Here is an 18,336-nt window from a genome sequence, read left to right as displayed (position 1 = left end):
CCCTTTTGCGCTTGCTGCTGATCACTGTTGCGGTCCTATACTAGAGAGAGGTAGGTAGACTAAACAACCCCACGGCGAAATTTGGGGAAGGAGCGGTTTCTCAGGAGAATGAGCGACCGTCTTGACTTTAATCTCGCTCTCCCATCGGTACCTTAACCTACGACCCTGACTGCAGCTTGTTTTCTCTTGCATACATACTGTGCCAGGCTTTATTTATCTTATTTTATTTATTTTATTTTATTTTTGCATTTTCGTTTCTATCTTTTCCCACTTTCTCTCCTACGAGGGGTGGGTTGCTTTTCTCCAGTGGTTGCTTTTGTACAGAGATCTTTTTCCTCCCTTGGATCCGTTTCTTGTTCTCTGTTCCGCTAGGACCTTTGGAGAAACACAAAAAAACACTGCCCACGAGAGCAAGACGCAACAGCAGCAAGAAAAAGAAAAAAAGACAGCAAAAAAGGGGGTTAGCTACTATTCCCTACTTGATCCATTTTTTTTTCGGAGACGACCGTCGCTCCAGTCAAAAGACAAACAGACATTTGGAGTCCCTTTCGTTTTTATTTCCCTCTTTTATTTTGTGGAAACAGTCAGTCTGGACTGGAAGCTCCTCCTCTTGACCTTGCCTATGCGCCTCCTTACTCATTCTCCAATTTGTCTCCATTGTTGACATTCCCTTGATGAATCTGATCTTTAATCTTCATGCACCGCACCACTAGGCGACCCCTTTTACCGTCGCTGCCGTGCTTGTTTTCCCTCCCCTCCCCGTACCACATTTCGTGTCTGCCATCAGAAGGTTGCCTTTAATGCCGGACCTTTGTGTTACTAGGTAGCCTCACTGCGGCTACTACGTCCCGACTTCACTCGCCAAACCCCAGCTTCACATCGATTAGTTTCATCACATTTCTCAGGCTTTGCGCCGGGTAAAAACACATCTTGAGCAACCATGGAAGGGGTTTTGCTTGTTCCCCCGGACCGGGGGACCATCATCGGGCGGGCTATGTGGAAGGTGTGTTTCTGCTCCACCGAATTGCGCTATGTTGTGACGCTGGATCTTACATACTAACGCATCTCAATCTCGACAGCCCCGATTTGTCGTGGTCGGTCTGCAGAGGCGATGGGAGCAGCCATCATCCGTACCCGGAAGAATGACCATGCCAAAAGACAATCAGCCCATTTTACCTTTTCTCACCATCTTCAAGTCCAAGGTGCGCATTCTTGACCTGCGTTCGGACTAATCAGGGTTTACCACATTGAGTTTGCTACTGACACCGGGACCTCTCTGCAGAACGACACTGAGCCCATCCAACAACATGCCCTCTCCTCTATTACAGACTGTCAAGTCCAAGTCATCGCACACAAGAAACAAGGACAAGTCGCCCCGACACTAGTGATAACTGTCGCTTCAGATCCGGCGACAGACAAATTGAGAAAGCGACGCTCGAGCCGCGCCGCCGGCCTAACCAGTAGCAAGGAGTCCCCGGGTAACACCCTTTACTTTCGGACGGGCGATGAGACATTGAGCTTACAGGACTGGGAGCGATATATTCAGGGACAAATGCAGAGACCGGCGGGACCACCACATGTAGCTGGCGTACCTGCAAGCCCAATGAGCCCGATGATGAGTCCGATCTCGCCGACCTTTACGAACCCGTTCGTCGGCGGTACACGGTCAAGAGATCCCTCTGACTACTTTCCCAGACCGCCCAGTGGGGCCGCCTCGGCTTCACAATCACAGTTTATCAGGGGCACAGGTTTGAGTCACAAGAACTCGAACCAAGCATATTCGAGTCGTGAGCGGCCCATCACATACTCGGGCTCGCCCAGTCTGCGCTCCAAACGAAGCGACATTTCCTCGCATGCTAGCTTCATGAACCACTCGCACCATCCGTCATATACGCAACACAGCGGCTACTACAACGCCGCACACCCCGCAGACCTGCCATCGCCGGCCACCACAGTCCCCGATCACGGTGTCGAGTTTATTGAAGGTTGGACCGCCGCCCAAGGTCGATCTTCGACCCTCAACTCGCCAATCCGTGGCCGTGATAGCATCAGCTCTCAAGTTACGTCACCGATTACCGTCAATGCCCCCGCCGTGTCTTCGGCAGCCACGATCGAAGCAAGCTCACCGCCAGGGCCTCGAGAAACAATTCTCGACAGGGCTTTTCAAATGCGCTGTATTCCTGGATCCGAAAAGGAGGTACCTGGTGAAGAGAACCTGAGTTCTTTGGCGCGCTTTGAAGCGCTTATGCGGGAGATGGACAAGAAGCGACAGTCCAGGGAGGCGGAAGAGGACAAGAGGGCGCGTCAACAAAAGCAGCAACAGCATCAACCGCAGCCTGGGGCATCGAAAAGTGGGTGGGACCAGGATGATGAATCCAGCGAGGATGAGTCTGATTTTGAGGACTACCGACGGAACAGCAGCGACGCCAGAAACGTTTCTCAGCCTCGCGGTGGCTTGCAGCGGGGCCATAGCTACAGTCACAGCCTTACGGCCCAAAGTGGTGGCTTTGCCCACGAGGTGGACTTGGATGACGACGAAATCGTCATTCCCCCTGGGGCGCAGCGTGCCTTGGATTTCATCACAACAGGTCGCAGTTCTCCGGCGGTGCAGTCTCCTGTGAATATGGCCAGCCCAAGGAGTCCGATGGAGTATCATCATGGCTACGACAACATGATCCCGTCAATGAACAACAGTGTGTCTTACCACGATCCGCACGAACACTCCGGGACTGTCGCTCAAACAATGTACAGGCAACACGAGGTAACAGAGAGTACCATGAACCGAACGCACATGCACCAAGCAGTTCAGCAGCAGAATTACCCATCATCTGGCACAGCAACACCAACGGATCACATGACCTCTATACCGGCGTCGTTGCTGGGAGGTTTATCACGGCGCAATACGTCAGAGAAGCGCAACTCAGCCTCGAGCTCAAAACGCATCAGTTTCACTGAGCAGCTGACAAGGAGATTGAGCAGCACAAGCAGCCTTCTACTTCAGACGAACCATGAGAAATCTTCAACCGGCCGCACGAGCCACGATGGAGAGGCGAACCAATCCTCATACGGGTCGAGGTCAGCCACCTCGCATCCTCGAGGGGTCATACCTTCTTCCCATGCGCCCCCGGGCCCACAGGAACGTGAATGGGAGAAGAAATGCGGTTGGCGCGGCAGCGTGGTCATTGGCAATGAAGGTGGTTTTCTTTGAACCTATGGCATGCCAGCATTGATTTTCTCAGCCTGTCTCCTTTTCCGACGAAATGCGACAGAAAAATCTTTTTTATCTGAACATTAGCACTTCTATGCTTTTGCTGTTGGGATGTAACGATGAAACATATTCTTTTCTAGGGCATCTGAACTGATCATGGAAAGGACAACGACCTGAAAATCACGTTCGCGCCATCTGTTGAGATATACCCTTTTTTTCTGCTTTATTTCCTTCTCACGACTATCATGATCAAGTTTTACTGCAATCTCTGTAATTATTAGGAGCCAGCGGGGGAGGAGGTAGGATCTAGAACTACTCGTCTGGGAAGGCGTCGGGGGCATTTGTAGAGGTTAAGTCGCATCTTGGAATTTCTCATACTCATCTCAAGAGTTTAATGATAGCATTTTTCATCTCTCAATCTTGATCGCCTTGAACGCCTGGTCTGTGTCCTGGAGAGTTGTTCATCACCAGAATCAACGGTTGATTGCAAACTCAGTGCTAACAGGGGGACCTTACGGCAAGAACTTCTCGTGCTTGATCACAAGAGAGCAAGGAGTATCAGACCCTATACGGCTCACTCCGGACCAGAGTTGGTGGTCTACACAGATATCCTACCGCTGGGTATGCAAGTATCTCAGGGTCTGAATACCCGGTTTCTACTTTGATGCGCTCACCTGTTCTCTATCCGCATCCGATCTGCAAAGAACTTCATGATGGGCAGTATCTCATCCCTGCTCTCGGGCATTCCATCCTGGGACTTCTTCCACGTCGCCACCTCGACGTTGTCGAACTCCTTCTTGACCTCCTCGACGGCATCGTCGTCGAGGTCCTCGCTCTCGCGACCACGGCACAGAAGCACAGGCGTCGATGCCTTGGGCCTGTTGCTAACGGACGGCACCATGGACTGCGGGAGAGGCCCGCCGACCGAGATGACGCCCTTGAAGGCGGACCTTCCGCCGGGACGGGGGATAGAACCATCGCCCTCGGTGACGTCCACGACATCGGGACCCATCCTGACGCTCGACGCCAACCCTAGCGCCAGGCTGCCGCCCTGCCCATAGCCAAACAGCAGCACGTCGGCCACTTCCCAGCCGCAGCGGCCGACGATGACGTCGCCCACGAGCTTCTCCAGCACCGCACGGCGGGCCTTGTCAAAGCCCGGATCCGGGTCCAGGCCGTCGCCGCTCCCGACCTTGATGTCGTCCCCGTAGTGGAAGTGCTTGGTCGGACCCGAGTCGAGCGGCAGGCCGAGCATGGCCGGCGGCAAGGGCGAGGTGCCGCGCACGGCGACGGACAGCACACCCGGCAGGGCCATGCCCCGCGCAAACCCGGCGTAGGGAGCTTCGTTGTCGCCCAGGCCGTGGAAGAGCACCAGGATGGCGGTGGTGGACTCGGGCGGGGTGGGGAAGTGGAGTTGAACGTGCAGGCCGGCCTCGGCGAGGGGCGCAAAATCGGCCTCGGTCGGGATGCGGATGTTTGATGGGGTTGTCATGGTGTGTGGTGTCGTTTTAAAAGTGTATTTTGGTTTTCTCTGCTTTGAAAGAGAGATTGGTGGTGGCTGTTTTCGGAAACACAATTGTGAATGAGGAATGAGTGAGATACACTGTATAATAATATTCAATTGTGGTGGATTGGTTGCCGTTGACGTCAGTGGGACCGCTCTCACTTTTTAATGGATTCGTTCATCTTTTTTTTTTTTTTTTTTCCACCCACACTGGCGTGCTTTTGTTTTAAATTCTTTCTGATTACACTAGACATAGTATTTTCTAGGAATGCTGTGTATATCAGGGGTAATCAGCCTTAGAATGACCATTCTTACCGGTCATCCGTCCAAATTATACTGTACCTCGGGGTTGGCCATCGTTCTCTCCCTATACAGGCTAAGTAGGTAGGGACTGTAGGGATAAGGTGGCCTCCTCTAATTATACCCATTCCGATGCTACTGCGAAACTAATAACAGTCGCAACTCGTACCGACACTATGCACTCTACCTTGGTTGCCATATGCGGCATTTGGGGCCCGGAAACTCCATAAGAACCGTATGGCACGCCCTTGGTCGAAGATCCCCAATAAAAACCAAGATTAGGCACCGGGCACGGGGCTCAGATAACAGTTCATTGGCTTGGCCCTGCTTGCCCTGCAGCGCCATCTGCCGGTCGTTCGTCTGTGTCAACAAGTATTGATGAGTAGGCCGGCCCCAGAAGTGAGCATCACTTCGACCAGCAAGACCAGCCACTGCGTCCTTTTGTGGTGATATATCCATCGCCTGCATTATGAGTTTTCTTGCACCAATCGCTTCCCAACTCGAGGCCAAAGACAGGATGCTCTTCAATGTCCAGGCAGTACTAGGGACACGGGTTCGGGTTCATCTGGCTCTGACTATAGACTGCCTCCCGCTAATACCATAGTTAGAGCCATCCGCCTCAACCACAAACATCCGACCAAATATCATCACGAACTTGGTTATTGTTGATGCTGTCATCCAAGGCACCAGCATTGTAACGTGGAACACCAGAGATTAGAGACGTGAACTCCTGATCCTTACTGACCACTCATGACCTGATCCCGTCAAGTAAAGCATGCTTAGGTGAGAAGTTTGCATATATGGCTAACTAAATCAACCAAGAACTAGATAAATCAACACAGAGAGCCTACAACTTGGATCCAGCCACAGTCTCAACATCCGGCTTCGCCGCATCCTGGCCAGGAGTCCTCTTGCAAATCCACTCAATGACATGCTGGAAAAACTGCTCTCTGTCAGGCTCGGTATGCATCTGGTGATACCAACCGTCGTACGATCTGAACTCCTTGTCCTGCAACCTGGTCTGCTCGTCAAAGAACTTCTTGGACGCGTCGTGGTCACATGCCTTGTCGGCGGTGCCGTGGCCGAGCCACATGGCCTTGACCGACGGCAACAGCTTCGTCTTGCCCGACGCGAGATCCACAGTCCGGTCCAGCAGCGACGCCAGACCCTCAAGGGTGCCGAGGTTGTGGCACAGCTTGTCATTCTCAAGGATCTTGACGACCTCTTGGTTGCGCGTCAGGTCCTTGGGCGGGATGACGTGCTCGAGCTGGCGGTACGGCATGAACTTGCCGGCGAACCGACCCACATTTATCTTGAGCCAGCTGGGCGCCTGGCCGGCCGGCCACGCGATGAAGGGCGCCTCGAGGATCCAGCCTTGCACCCGGCTGACCACGTTGGCCTCGTACTTCTGGTCGCCGGCCAGCGTCAGCACCTGGCCGCCACCCATCGAGTGGCCCATGACGAACACGGGCAGGTTGCTGCCGTCGTCGAGGAGGGGCTCGATGAAGGCAACTATGTCGGCGAGGACCATGGACGTCGGGCCCGTCTTGCCGCGGTCGGCCGGGGTCTTGACGGACCTGCCCCAGCCGCGCTGGTCAAAGCCGTACACGGCAATGCCGCCATTGGCTACGGCGTTGCCAAAGTCATTATACAGGTTGACGTGGTCCGAGAAGCCATGGATCAGGACCAGCTTCGCCTTGGGAGCTCCATCGGGCTGGAAAATCGGGGAGTTCAAAGTCGGTTAGTATTCCATCTACCCCAATGCTAGCATGTAAAAGTAAAGGTTCTGGCTCCAGTTTTGCTTCATGTCCGCCCGGACATGTTGTTGTTTTAGCGCGAAAAGGAGACGAACTGCTTGAGAATGTCCGTCGTCTGAAACAATCCGAATCCGGCGGTGACGGACTCTCAAGCTAGTCCGTCTAGAATGGAAGCGGAACAGGCTAGATCCCGACATTTCTAGACTCTAGGGCGTATTTCGAAATGATACGTAGGTCCGAGAGAAAGGAAGGAAGAAAAAAGTAGCTTAAATGAACAATAGCCTTACCAGCCAGGTCCTTGTATACAGACTCTGGTTCCCGATGCTGAATGTCCCCTCGCTGATCTGAACCATATTGGATAAGTGTTGGTGGAAATTGAGGCTTTGTTGAATGTGCGGCACCCGGTTGAGAGGGGGTGTAGCAACGGCAATGCTAGTTGGTACAAATATAAAGGCCGTAGCGATTCAAAGTGAGACTGTCTGTATTTTGGTGTTATGCGCTGGTGGCAAGGGGTAGGTAACACGAGTTGATTGACCTCGAGAGTTGCTCAGTTTACGAGCTTTGAAAAGGAAAGAAAGCTTGGAAAAGTCCCGAGATAAGCTTCCTATTCGAAAAAATAAAAATAAAAACCACAAAGATACTGTGGCAGATGGATTGCTGGGCAAAAACCTCACCAACAAAAATGAACTGAGGCCGCGAGTTTAGAGAAATTGGTAGTAATTAGGTGCCTAGCTGTATCGAATCACATGCCCACAATCTCCAACGAAAGCAACCATCGATGCTTAGTCAACTTGCCTGATTTCCTTGCGCTAAAAGCCCGATTGACATGGATCCCCCCCATTAAACTCGACTTAACCCTGGCGCCTCGCGGACTGGGCTTTTGGCTTGAGGAGGAAAAAACTCCGTCTGGTTGCCTTCCTTTAGGATTTACAGTAGACAATAAAATCAATCGTTTGATACGACGAAAGGCGGCCCGAATTGGATTACATATTAGTTTTTAGTTCTAGGATAGTTTTAGGCGTTATCGCGTAGGCTCAGCCCGGTCAAGCTTTGCCATGTGTGGATACAGGCGTCTTCTCGAACCACACTACAACCTCAGTTAGATACAAACATCCACCAGAGGTACCAATGCATGTGTTCGGCTCTCAACTTGAGTAAATCTCAATGGCCTTCAAGTGACCTATACCTAGGCACCTATCTATCACAGGACATAGCATTTGGCCGAACAGTAACGCTGAAAACGGGTAGATAGATCAAAGTCAGGCTTATCCAGTACAAAGGTGGTATACGCGAGGAATCCAAGACAACCAGACCCAGGACTCGCGTCATAGGAACGAGCCCAAAAAAAGAAAAAAAAGAAGACGACACCCATAAACCAGGTGTAGAGGGAATACAAACGAGCCAATAGATGGATCAAGAGGAGACCAAAAAAGGCAGCAAAATAAGAAAAAAAATAAAAAAATAAACAAAAAAACACCGCGAACCCCTGCCGGAAACCCAATCAAAACCCCGCTACTCCCCATCGAGGCTAACCGGACCCTGGTAGTAGCCTAAACCCGTGAATTATGCTTCTCAGTCGTTCCTCGTTGCGTCGTTAAGCCCAGGAAGAGCCGCGTCAATAGACCCCTCCACAGATGATTTCATTAAAGAGGATATTAGATCAATGTGTGCATCGAAGGCAAGAAAGAAGCCCGAACACCCGCCAAGAAAAAGAGCCTTAGGGTGTCGGGCTATGATGGGGTGACTGGTGTATCTGTTCCATGTGTAGCTAAGGAGGTCGGCTCTGGAGGAAAGTCAAATTTGATGCTGTCCATTGGAAAGTCCTCATCTGGAGTTCGAATGCCTATCCCGCTATCGTCGGGATTCATACTCGTCGAGGCGTCTTCTGGTGGCCCATTTGCTGGGCTGCAGCCTGGAAATGGGGCACGGTCAGGCTGTGGCTGAGATTGCGAAAGACCATGATGTTCCTCGCTGGCTCGTCCCAAGGTCGACTCCTGCACGCTGGTTTCCCTGTTGTCTGATGCATAAGACTTTTGGGCCTCCTCGGCCGAGACGCTCTTGGTCGATGTCATCCTCAGGAAGCCGCCCAGCTCTGATTCAAACGACATCATCTCGTCGATCCAGCATTTGGTAACCCACCAAGTGCCGAAGCTCTTGCCCGCGCAAATGGTCAGATCTCTCATGATGGCTGACCCTACGCGGTCCAGGTAGCAGACAATGTCTGATGCTGAGGCATAGGGAAACCTGCTGGGAAGGGAGCGCAAAAATGCAAGCCACAAGTCCAGAACGCGAGTGGTGTCCGCTTCAGGCGCCTTCGGAATCGGCGGTCCTCCGTTGACCGCCAACCAGGCACCGTGCGTGGTCTTGCTTTCAACCTCATACCAATCGATCTCAGCCGGAGCAATAAGATCTCTGATCTCCTTTAGCAGGATATCAGCGACCTCATCCATTGCTCGCCTGGGAACATTCTCGGCGATCTTGCGATAACTCAGCAGTGTGATGAAATCTTGATACATCTCATTGCGATTCGGTGCATGCGCCAGCATGTTGGCTGCTGCATGTGCAGCCAGGTTGACCCGGAGCTCCCTGTCCAGAAGAGCAGCGAAGATGACTGCCGGAGCCTCCTTAGCCCTCATGACGTGTGGGGGCTGTCCCTGAAAAGCGTCGCGGATGCGTGGCACCAGGCGGTCCGAGATGTTGCGCATGGCATCGAGCACCGGCTTTGGAACAACTTGCAGCGATAATCCGTGCAATATACGCATCATTCGCTGGTAGAGCACAAAGTCGCACTCCTCGATCCACTGTGCTATGTCGGGGTGCGCAAACAGTCGTTGTACGGGCATCGTCAGCGTTCCGAGAAACGATGTATACAGATGAAAGAAGGCTTTCTCTCGGCAGAAGCGAACACATTCGACCAACGAGGTGCAGTGAGACAGGTAAAGCGCCTCGAGCGACTTGGCTGCATCGCGATCGGTCCCCGGAGGTAGAAATGATTCAATCTTTGGCAGAGGCAGTGGATCTTGCGTCGAGCAAGTTGTTGTCGGTTCTGATAGAAACGGTTCTAGCTCAATCTTGTCTGCGGGGAGGTTTAGCTCGTCAATATTTGCCGGCCTTGGGTTTCGGAAAAGATTCAATCGGTTTCTCCGACTACGGCTGCGGGTAATTCGTGGTTCTGAAGGTTGCTGAGCGTCCGGGGATGGCAATATAGCGCGTGCTGTTGTGCATGAACTCGAGTCGGTTGGTCGCGCACTGGCGTCAGATGTCAGCATGATAGTTCCTCGCGCTGGCTATATTGCTGGGGTTGACCTACTTGAAATTCGGGACGCTTTCTGCTAAAGGCACCTGAATTACTGCCGAATCCTCTCGAATATCGGGTTGTTCGTCGTTCATCATGAAGTCGACATAATGATACTTGGACTCTCCGCGCACGCCCAATCGACGAGTCTTCAGCTTGGGAAATATAACGCGGACAAGCTTGCCGAAGCTAGCGGGGTTGAGGACGGTGACCCTCTCGCTTGCACATTTTGACGCGTAGTTGGCGTATACTCTGCCCCTGGGCACAGAGCTCTTGCCCTTGGAGCAAACCTGGGCAATCCTATGAATAACTCAGTGTCAGAGGTTGCACTACCTTGAGGAGGAGACCCTCACGTAGGACATGAATGCATCTCTAGAGGATACTAACCAGAGCATAGCAAAAGCCTGGCGCTGGCGCTCTGACTGTGGACCACGCTCGTTTCCCTGCAACTCGCGGGCAATGTCGGCCAGTGCCCGATCCTTGTTCTGCATGTAGAGTTGGCGCATTTCGAGTTCATTATTCGCGCTGGATCGCGTGCCCTTGCGCGTTCCCGTCGCTCCAGTGACCGAGTCGCCATCCATCTGATCGTCGCGGTCGATCGAATGGCTATCCATATCCATAAAGCTACTATGTGCGCTCAGGCTTTGTTGTGGCATCACATTGGAGTGGCCCTGATAAGACATAGAGTGGTTCATTGAGCTCATTGTCGAGTCCATAGAGTATGTGCGACCCGGTTGCAGATGAGGAGCAGCCTGAAGCATCATATCCTCGGTGGACATGTTATGCGCAGTCATCTGAGACATGCTGCCCGAGGCAGGCGCCAGCTCCCTGTGATGTGATCGGTCGTGCATCCACGAATTTGCGTACATGGAGTTGCCATCGAACGAGGCAGCATCGAGGCTTTGTTGCGTGGGTACGCTTTGTATTGAGCCTCTCGACTCGGTTCGTGGACGATGTCCTTGAGATGGCGCTCCCATGTTGGGTTGAACGCCAGGCGGGACTGCATAGTACGAGTCCGACATCAGTGAAAAGGGCCAGCAGCGAGCGGTGCCCCCACCCACTCTAGCGAAAGAGTTCGAGTAGGACGACCCGAATGCGTAAGACGGTAATCGACAAGGTGATTTGTAAAGTTGATGTAGTAAACCAATATCGTGTCGTAGCGTGTTGGACTTACGGGTGTCCGGGGGTTACAATGTCGTTTGCCAAGCTGGTTGCTCCGTTGTTTACCTGGTGAAAAAAAAAAAAAAAAAAAAAACAAGCTGTCGGATGGAGACGTGTTTTGGGAAGAGTTTGGGATCGAAAGAGGGTGGCTGTAAGATCGCTAAGTCAACTTATTCGAGCCACTCGCATCTAAGTATATATTCGAGACATGAACGAGCGGCTGCGATGTTGAAGATACTGAATTGTGAAGCTCGGTCGCGCACAGGGTAGTGAAAGAAGTTGGAGGTCAATCAAAAGCGATGTTGTTTTGTTATGATTTTTCTCCGCGGCAACTGGCCAGTGGGCACGGCACGCTCGTCTGACCTAGAAAATGTCTGTGCTCGGTCTATGCCAGCCCCTCGGCCAGCCACTCGGAATGCATCAAAGTTACTGTTTGTTTGCGCATCCACTTGGGTTTGGTGCAAGTGCACCATTGGGTGGGTCGGTAAACAAAGATGACTCGCATCACGTGAGCTCTGCTCTCGAATGACGAACCGCCCCCGCTTGGAGAGGAATGTTATCGGGAAATGGTCTGGTCCGCATCTGCCACCACCTGCAAGTGCGCCGCCTTACAGGAATCAAATTTCGCTCGACAAACTAGCGTAGGGTATAAGCTGTTCGGTTTTGCAAAGCCAAAAAGCCTTGTAATCTATGTCAAGAAGCAAACAGGGGGAAAACAAAAAAAAGGCAAAAAACAACAGCGGGTAGAATAGCTAGTTTGATTCTAGCTACCTACCTTATGTAATTATAGACGGTTAATATTTGGCCATGTCGTGTTGATCAACGTGACGCCATCAATTCCAATTCCAATGCGCAATTCCAATCCATCCCGGAGTACCGTGCCGGTACAGTATGTACGACATGGAGGCCTGGGAGGTGGAAGGGTACCTAGGTACGAAGTATTCGGACTATGGTAGGTTCGACGCACCAGATTAGGTAATCAGACCGACCTGAAGCAGCACGAATGCTGCGTCACAGCTTCCGATGATTCCATAAGCACGCACAGCTCCGGCACAAGAAGCTTTGACAGTGCTTTAGTGCACACGTAATGCTTCCTTCACCGACCGGGACATACGACCACAAACTTTGACATTTGGCCAAGTCAACTTACAGCCTAACCCTTACTTGTACTCACTTACCTACCTACCTACCTGCCGTGAGTGACTGTCTTGACTGTTCCCGAGTTCCACTACTTACTTGTCTGCATCGTTTGGCAATTTGCAATCCTAGAGCTTCAAATTCCAATATTTGCTACCCTGTCAAATAAAACACCTTTCAGAGCTTCTCTCGCACTTTACTTTCCCGCCCGATAAACCCTGCGCCAATCGCCCACCAGCAACACCCCTCAACACACCAAGATGTCTTCCCCTCAGGATCGCGCGCAGTACTACATTGGACAGCTTGACCGTGAGGTATGAGGACAATGGGCTTTTTAATTTCTTCCTGCAGACTGGCGGCTGCGAGCATGGAACTAACATATCGTCGTTCTTTCGGTCAATTAGCTGTCCAAGTACCCCGCCTTGAACAACCTCGAACGGACGACCGGGGTCCCCAAGGCCTATGCCGTCGTCGGCGTTGTTGTTCTTTACTTCTTCCTAATCGTCTTCAACCTGGGTGGCCAGCTTTTGACCAACATCGCTGGCTTCGGCATCCCCGCTTACTACTCGCTCGATGCGCTCTTCAGTGCCAACAAGGAGGATGACACCCAGTGGTTGACAGTGAGTATTTTGGCCAGCTCAGTCGCTCCCCAACCGTATTGGGGATGTATTAATTCTTACTGACACTCTTCCTTTTCTAGTACTGGGTCGTCTTTGCTATGTTCACGTACGTACAAAAAGCTCCGTTTCGAGCCAAAGCTCAGCTCTAGAGGCATATTCTGGGAGCTGTGCTGCATCGACCCGCCTCCTAGTGCACTATTGATTAACAAACCTTTGCAGCGTTGTTGAGAGCCTTGTTAGCGTTGTCTACTGGTTCCCCTTCTACTACATGTTCAAGTTCGTCTTCCTGCTGTGGCTCTCTCTCCCGGCATTTAAGGGCGCCGACATTATTTTCCGCTCCTTCCTCGCCCCGACTCTCTCCCGCTACTTCGTGCACTCGCGCCCTGCCTCCAGCAACCTTCGCGCCAAGGCCGACTCTGCCGGCAAAGCCGAGTAAGCTGCTGAAGTTGAGGAGACTGTTTGCACCTGGAATCGGATGCAGGGAAGCCTCCATTCGGCACACTGGGCTTCTGCGTAGCCTCCAGAGGTTGTTGATCAGATGGGTTTCCCACGAATGCATGCCATGGTAGTCCACGGTCTCCACGACATCGGATGCACGTCATTAGCACTGCGCTGCAGCGCAACGTATCTTCAGGTATTCAAATCGAGAGGTTTTTGACGAGAGCATTGTTATGGGGTTGAGAATAGGTATGGATGATGACTAGATGGCACGCGGGAATAATGAGGCAGATAACTTGTTTGCGGTTGAGGTTTACACTTGATGTGACTGGCTTACCCAAGCAGCTGCCGCGTTATTCATTGCTTTATATGGAGTTTGGAAGCTGGTTTTCGATAGTGTTTATAAAGACATATGAGGCCTACACGTCATTTTGATGCTCATGGTAATATGTTTTGCCACATGTGCATGTAGCCCTACGGAGGTAGCCCTTCCATTCTACTTTCGCTAAAATCTGACGGTTGGGGGGTAATTGGTAGGTACCTGGTAGGTACCTTACCCAGAGGTACCTACCTAGGCATGAATGCACCTTACCGTAGGTAACACAGGTGCCCGTGTAAGAAATGTTGCGATGCCTTCAAATTTCCAGCGATAAAAACAAATGGGCTGTGAAGGTGCGCCTGCTAAACTGACGGTAAAAGCTCGCATCTTAACTGGTACACTGGTACTGAGTACAGTACTTAACCAGACCAATTGTGAGTGGAGAAGCCTGCAGCCCAGCGATTAGTGATTGCCAAAATTCCGTACAGGCAACAATTCTTGTTGCCTTGGACCCTGCATGCCGAGGGCTCCACAACCCCTGTCAATACAGCTGTCGGTCCCAGCAAGCCGAGACGCTTTGAAACGTCAAGTGCGCGTACGTGAGATAGTCGTAAATTGCTTGCAATTCAAATCATCCTCCTATCGGTAGATCGCTGGACGACACGTTTCTCGAGCGGAAGACAATCTGCATCGACAATCCAACATTTGCACCTGTCTACCACAGGATTCACCCAGTTGTGCGACAGAAAAATTAAAAAAAAAAAAAGCCAGAAGAAACCTAGATTGCCTCCACACTAGACGTTTCTAGTACTACGATTTGACTACAACCCCGCGCCCCAGACAACAGACGACAAACGATAAACGTTCCCAATTGGCAACGACTCGACCATTCGGCGAAACTGGATCCCATCTCGCCCGAGCTTTTTGGCGCGCTCCAATTTTAGAGGAAGTCACCGAAGCCCTGTAGACATATTTCGGATAACTTTTTGGAGAAGGTTGGAATAGTTGGCGTCTGCCAATCAAACCTACTGGGCTGCTTGCTTGACTGCTCCCACAAGGGACGCATGTCCTTGCCATGCGGTTGACTTTTATCCAGTCAAGGCTTGCTGCATCCCTCGGAGTTGCTGCGAGTCTTTTGCCGCTACACCTAGCCTTTGCTCAGGAATTAAGTGGCGAAGGACGAGACACACACAATGATGCTTTGAAACCGAGATTGGCTCCAGGCTATGAGCCGGTCTTTAGTTCCATCGACAGGACTATCATAGGCCGAGCCCCAGCTGGGGTTACACCACTGGATAACAACATACCGCGAAGGCTGGAGTTGCAGCCTGGAAGCACTCAGTTCCTTGTCTTTGAGAGGCCAGGGGAGGTTCGGACGGAGCTTCGGAGGGATATTGGCGGGACCCAAGATCTCCCCCAGGAAAACGGCTTATTCGAAGACGCGGCAGCCTCATCAGGCGATCTGGATAGGCGGCAAGCTCCGACACGTTCTGTATACATCTCCGCCACAACATGTCAGCAACCACAGGTCAAGGCGGACGCTACGGCGCCCGAAATTCCCCAGCTCACATTGTTCATATCGACCAAGAACCTGCGAGATCTCACACAAAATGGAAATTCCAGCGACCCCAACATGACCTGGCGCATCTTTGACGAGGGTGCTGCCATGTTTAACATCACCACTTCCGAAAACGTCTTCGTTGGCATCCAAGCACCGGCTCTGCCGAACACCATATCGGGCTCGTGGGGGTTTGAGGTTGCCGCCTCGACCGACCAGCCTTACCATGGTCACAGCAGCATTGAGACGCGGGATCTGATGTGGATGGATAGTGATGCCTCCGGTGCGCTCATGGTCACGCGGACCGCATCTGGTCTTAGTGAAGGTGACCAAGGCCCTTATGAGCTGTTTGCCAGTCGGGCTGATGGCAAGAACCGCACCTTGAGCGGGATCCGCAACTCCTACTGTGGCCTGCAGAATTACGCAGAGATCTCTGCCACAAAAGGTGGTGAGCAGAGTGTACTGGTGAGGTCCAGTCTGGTGAAGCGGGCTACCGGTAACATGGCAAAACAACAGTTTCACTTGACTGGGCTTCAAGCAGGCACCGTGTACGACGGGATTATAGCCACCAAGCAAAGGGCGAACCTCCCAGGCGGCGGAGGATTGGTATTCAGGTCAACGCAGTTCACCACCAGACAAGGTAGGAACCATATCCTCAATTCCGGCAAGATCGCCATGGACTTCAGAAAAGCTAACATGGATATCTCTTTTATCCAGTTGAGAATAGCAGTTGCATGCTCGTGAGCGGACTCGCCTTCTGTGACAAAGTGGCCTACAAGGTCCCTGCAAACACGACGGCGTTCCCCAATCCAGAAGCTCTTGGGAAAGCATATGATGATCAGGCTAAAGAAATCTATGACAGTTTCGAGATTCAAATAGCCCAGGTTCAGTGCGAGACGGAAAATGCACAGATATACTCGCTGGCGCGCACTTGTGACGACTGCCGCGCGGCATACAAGGATTGGCTTTGCTCAGTCTCCATACCACGGTGTGAGGAGGTCACCGAGAACAAGGGATGGCTGCACAACCGCAATTTTGACAACAGTGATGGCCAGCTCGAAACTTTCGAGGCGTCATCGCGCAACAGCTTTGTCAACGAAGCGATCGTCCCTCGGCCGTACAAGGAACTGTTGCCATGTGATGAGCTCTGCTATGACCTGGTTCAGAGCTGTCCCAACTCGATGGGCTTTGTCTGCCCGACACCTCAGTCCAAATATGGGTTCAACCACAGCTACCATATTCGAGAGCAAGATGAAGCCAGCGGCGAGTTCAAGTGCAACTTTCCAGATAATGCACATTTCATCGGGGTTCGCAAATCGGCAGCTGGTACTTTTAGGGCGCTTGCCGGCAGCGACCGATTTTTATCCCACTCTGTCGTGATGTACGGCATTGTGACGGCACTCGGTTTAGCCTTGATGTAGAGCAAATGCCGACTGAGTGCCGTATTCGCTTATATGGTTGACCTCGCGACTTGCCTTGTCGCTTTGGTGAAATCACTTTTTGTATGATTAATCTGGGCGGGTGACTCTGTGACAAGAGAGCATTGTCTTGTTGTCTTGTATTCTCTGAGCATTTTCTGCCAGCTTTAGCGTTATATATAATCTTGAACTTTTGGTCTGTAAATATTTCTCTTAGCAGTCCTGCAGATATAGTGGCACTTTGCGTACCAACTTCGGGCGGATTCAACATGATTGATCTGCTACCTGGGTGTTTCGAAACCACAGAGTCTTGTCTGGAATAGATTACTTTTAAAATTATGAGGAATCAAGGACCATAGTTCATCGAATTGAATGTAGTAAGTATATAACTTCTGAGCTTTGGCACACTGCCAAAGATTTCCGACATTCGTAGGAGCTGTCTGCAGACTAATAATACTGTGTGGTGTTACAAATACGGTTACAACCCTACCCTGCCCATTCACCGCTATCCCATGACAGGGCTTGGTGTAACTTCAACTTGTGGTACCCGTTCAAGCCGTTTTTATGCTCGAATCCGAACAAAGACGCAGTTGGTTGTTTTACTGGTGCTTTCCGGGTGATGTTTTACACGCAATCCACAACAAAAGAATAGATTTCGTCCACAATGAGGCCTTTAACTCTTCTCTGCGGCGCTGGTGATATCCTTGGGTGACTCGACAGGCGCTTGAAACAATGAGCTGAGCGTGTCCTCCAGCTTGGCGATCTCAGCTGAATAGGTTGTTCTGTCAGCAAGCGTTTTAGATGTTGGCCTAAACCTTCGCCCTCGTAAACACTTCCAGACTTACCTTCGCGGTCCCGCGTGATCTCATCCGTCTCCATCTTAACCCAGCCGTAATAAGCGACCTGGTAGACAAACATGGCAGAGAGCACGACTTTCAGTATCGGCCTTCCAAACGTCTTGTAGAAGTTTCCCTGGCTCTCGGGAAGAGGTGTCAGTGTGTGAGGCCATCGGCTATGCTCTGTTTTGCTTCAAAGCCCTAGTCCGGGGGACATTGATTGCATCAAATGATACATACACTCAATGACGGCTTAGAAGAAGATGATGAATATCTTATTTTCCGAAATGGTTGTGCCCGGCCAAAGACGGTCGTGGTCCTGAAGCTCGTGACTAGAGGACTCCGGAGAGCCCTCAAAATGGAGTTTGAAAACATTTGGATGCTACCCCTGAGCCTTCTTTGATATGGCCGCCTTTGGCAGCACTGCGGTGAAATTCACTTTAATTTGATGCCTCCGTCCGTCGGCTAGAGATGAAGATCAATCACAACTGAGCAAATGGGCTATGTCGTTTGGAAAGCACGGGGTTTTCCAACTAGTGGCTGTTGAGGGCTGATGGCCTGCTGTCTAAAATTAGCTTCATTTGCTTTCGTAAACCGATTGATTTTCGAAGGCCTGTATTCGGAGAGTACCGTGCAGTACCTATCCTGGAAGAAGCAGATACTTCGTACGAAAGCTCTCAAAAAGGAGAAGAAAAAAAGCATAGGGTCCGTTTAACAACTGTGGACATTGACGGTTGCGCCGCTGCGCGCTTCTTTCTTTGCATCGGCAAGAGATCCGCCGTTCC

The 18,336-nt window shown here is 51.5% G+C and overlaps 7 protein-coding genes across 7 annotated transcripts; 3 read left to right on the top strand and 4 right to left on the bottom strand.

Annotated features, from left to right (window-relative positions):
- Positions 1–27: 27 nt before the first annotated feature.
- Positions 28–3,646, top strand: MGG_03997 (uncharacterized protein). The gene is made up of 3 exons (XM_003719807.1): positions 28–1,003; positions 1,080–1,202; positions 1,283–3,646. The coding sequence occupies exons 1-3, from the start codon at positions 941–943 to the stop codon at positions 3,206–3,208; spliced, it is 2,112 nt and encodes a 703-aa protein (XP_003719855.1). The 5' UTR covers positions 28–940; the 3' UTR covers positions 3,209–3,646.
- Positions 3,419–4,812, bottom strand: MGG_03998 (phospholipase/Carboxylesterase superfamily protein). Its single transcript, XM_003719806.1, has one exon. It carries the CDS (start codon positions 4,698–4,700, stop codon positions 3,879–3,881), a length of 822 nt encoding a protein of 273 aa, XP_003719854.1. The 5' UTR covers positions 4,701–4,812; the 3' UTR covers positions 3,419–3,878.
- A 935-nt stretch (positions 4,813–5,747) lies between these two features.
- On the bottom strand, positions 5,748–7,512 carry MGG_03999 (lysophospholipase). Its single transcript, XM_003719805.1, has 2 exons — positions 7,057–7,512; positions 5,748–6,726 (listed from the first exon to the last, which is right to left on the bottom strand). Exons 1-2 carry the CDS (start codon positions 7,120–7,122, stop codon positions 5,860–5,862), a joined length of 933 nt encoding a protein of 310 aa, XP_003719853.1. The 5' UTR covers positions 7,123–7,512; the 3' UTR covers positions 5,748–5,859.
- Positions 7,513–8,499: 987 nt separating this feature from the next.
- Positions 8,500–11,041, bottom strand: MGG_04000 (uncharacterized protein; the record flags this gene model as incomplete). The annotated part of the gene is made up of 3 exons (XM_003719804.1): positions 8,500–10,018; positions 10,080–10,364; positions 10,452–11,041. 3 exons carry the CDS (start codon positions 11,039–11,041, stop codon positions 8,500–8,502), a joined length of 2,394 nt encoding a protein of 797 aa, XP_003719852.1.
- A 1,227-nt stretch (positions 11,042–12,268) lies between these two features.
- On the top strand, positions 12,269–13,893 carry MGG_12127 (YOP1). Its single transcript, XM_003719803.1, has 4 exons — positions 12,269–12,676; positions 12,767–12,982; positions 13,063–13,088; positions 13,202–13,893. Exons 1-4 carry the CDS (start codon positions 12,623–12,625, stop codon positions 13,416–13,418), a joined length of 513 nt encoding a protein of 170 aa, XP_003719851.1. The 5' UTR covers positions 12,269–12,622; the 3' UTR covers positions 13,419–13,893.
- A 378-nt stretch (positions 13,894–14,271) lies between these two features.
- MGG_12128 (calcium influx-promoting protein ehs1) lies at positions 14,272–17,094 on the top strand. The gene is made up of 2 exons (XM_003719802.1): positions 14,272–15,937; positions 16,015–17,094. The coding sequence occupies exons 1-2, from the start codon at positions 14,815–14,817 to the stop codon at positions 16,716–16,718; spliced, it is 1,827 nt and encodes a 608-aa protein (XP_003719850.1). The 5' UTR covers positions 14,272–14,814; the 3' UTR covers positions 16,719–17,094.
- On the bottom strand, positions 17,055–18,285 carry MGG_12129 (uncharacterized protein). The gene is made up of 3 exons (XM_003719801.1): positions 17,792–18,285; positions 17,561–17,687; positions 17,055–17,483 (listed from the first exon to the last, which is right to left on the bottom strand). The coding sequence occupies exons 1-3, from the start codon at positions 17,924–17,926 to the stop codon at positions 17,389–17,391; spliced, it is 357 nt and encodes a 118-aa protein (XP_003719849.1). The 5' UTR covers positions 17,927–18,285; the 3' UTR covers positions 17,055–17,388.
- Positions 18,286–18,336: the final 51 nt, after the last annotated feature.

The sequence above is a fragment of the Pyricularia oryzae genome, chromosome 6 (genome assembly GCF_000002495.2).
Source record: "Pyricularia oryzae 70-15 chromosome 6, whole genome shotgun sequence".
Lineage (NCBI taxonomy): Eukaryota > Fungi > Ascomycota > Sordariomycetes > Magnaporthales > Pyriculariaceae > Pyricularia > Pyricularia oryzae.
Note: the sequence above shows the minus strand (reverse complement) of the source record. Positions and strands in the feature narration are given on the sequence as shown.

Coding starts and splice junctions, on each gene's coding strand:
- MGG_03997 (XM_003719807.1), top strand. CDS start 941: ATGGAAGGGGTTTTGCTTGTTCCCCCGGACCGGGGGACCATCATCGGG. Junction 1,004..1,079: donor TCGGGCGGGCTATGTGGAAG/GTGTGTTTCTGC, acceptor CAATCTCGACAG/CCCCGATTTGTCGTGGTCGG. Junction 1,203..1,282: donor TCACCATCTTCAAGTCCAAG/GTGCGCATTCTT, acceptor ACCTCTCTGCAG/AACGACACTGAGCCCATCCA.
- MGG_03998 (XM_003719806.1), bottom strand. CDS start 4,700: ATGACAACCCCATCAAACATCCGCATCCCGACCGAGGCCGATTTTGCG.
- MGG_03999 (XM_003719805.1), bottom strand. CDS start 7,122: ATGGTTCAGATCAGCGAGGGGACATTCAGCATCGGGAACCAGAGTCTG. Junction 6,727..7,056: donor TGTATACAAGGACCTGGCTG/GTAAGGCTATTG, acceptor CCGATTTTCCAG/CCCGATGGAGCTCCCAAGGC.
- MGG_12127 (XM_003719803.1), top strand. CDS start 12,623: ATGTCTTCCCCTCAGGATCGCGCGCAGTACTACATTGGACAGCTTGAC. Junction 12,983..13,062: donor ATGACACCCAGTGGTTGACA/GTGAGTATTTTG, acceptor TTCCTTTTCTAG/TACTGGGTCGTCTTTGCTAT. Junction 13,089..13,201: donor GTCGTCTTTGCTATGTTCAC/GTACGTACAAAA, acceptor AAACCTTTGCAG/CGTTGTTGAGAGCCTTGTTA.
- MGG_12128 (XM_003719802.1), top strand. CDS start 14,815: ATGCGGTTGACTTTTATCCAGTCAAGGCTTGCTGCATCCCTCGGAGTT. Junction 15,938..16,014: donor GCAGTTCACCACCAGACAAG/GTAGGAACCATA, acceptor TCTTTTATCCAG/TTGAGAATAGCAGTTGCATG.
- MGG_12129 (XM_003719801.1), bottom strand. CDS start 17,926: ATGTTTTCAAACTCCATTTTGAGGGCTCTCCGGAGTCCTCTAGTCACG. Junction 17,688..17,791: donor CTTCTAAGCCGTCATTGAGT/GTATGTATCATT, acceptor CCCGAGAGCCAG/GGAAACTTCTACAAGACGTT. Junction 17,484..17,560: donor GATCACGCGGGACCGCGAAG/GTAAGTCTGGAA, acceptor CAACCTATTCAG/CTGAGATCGCCAAGCTGGAG.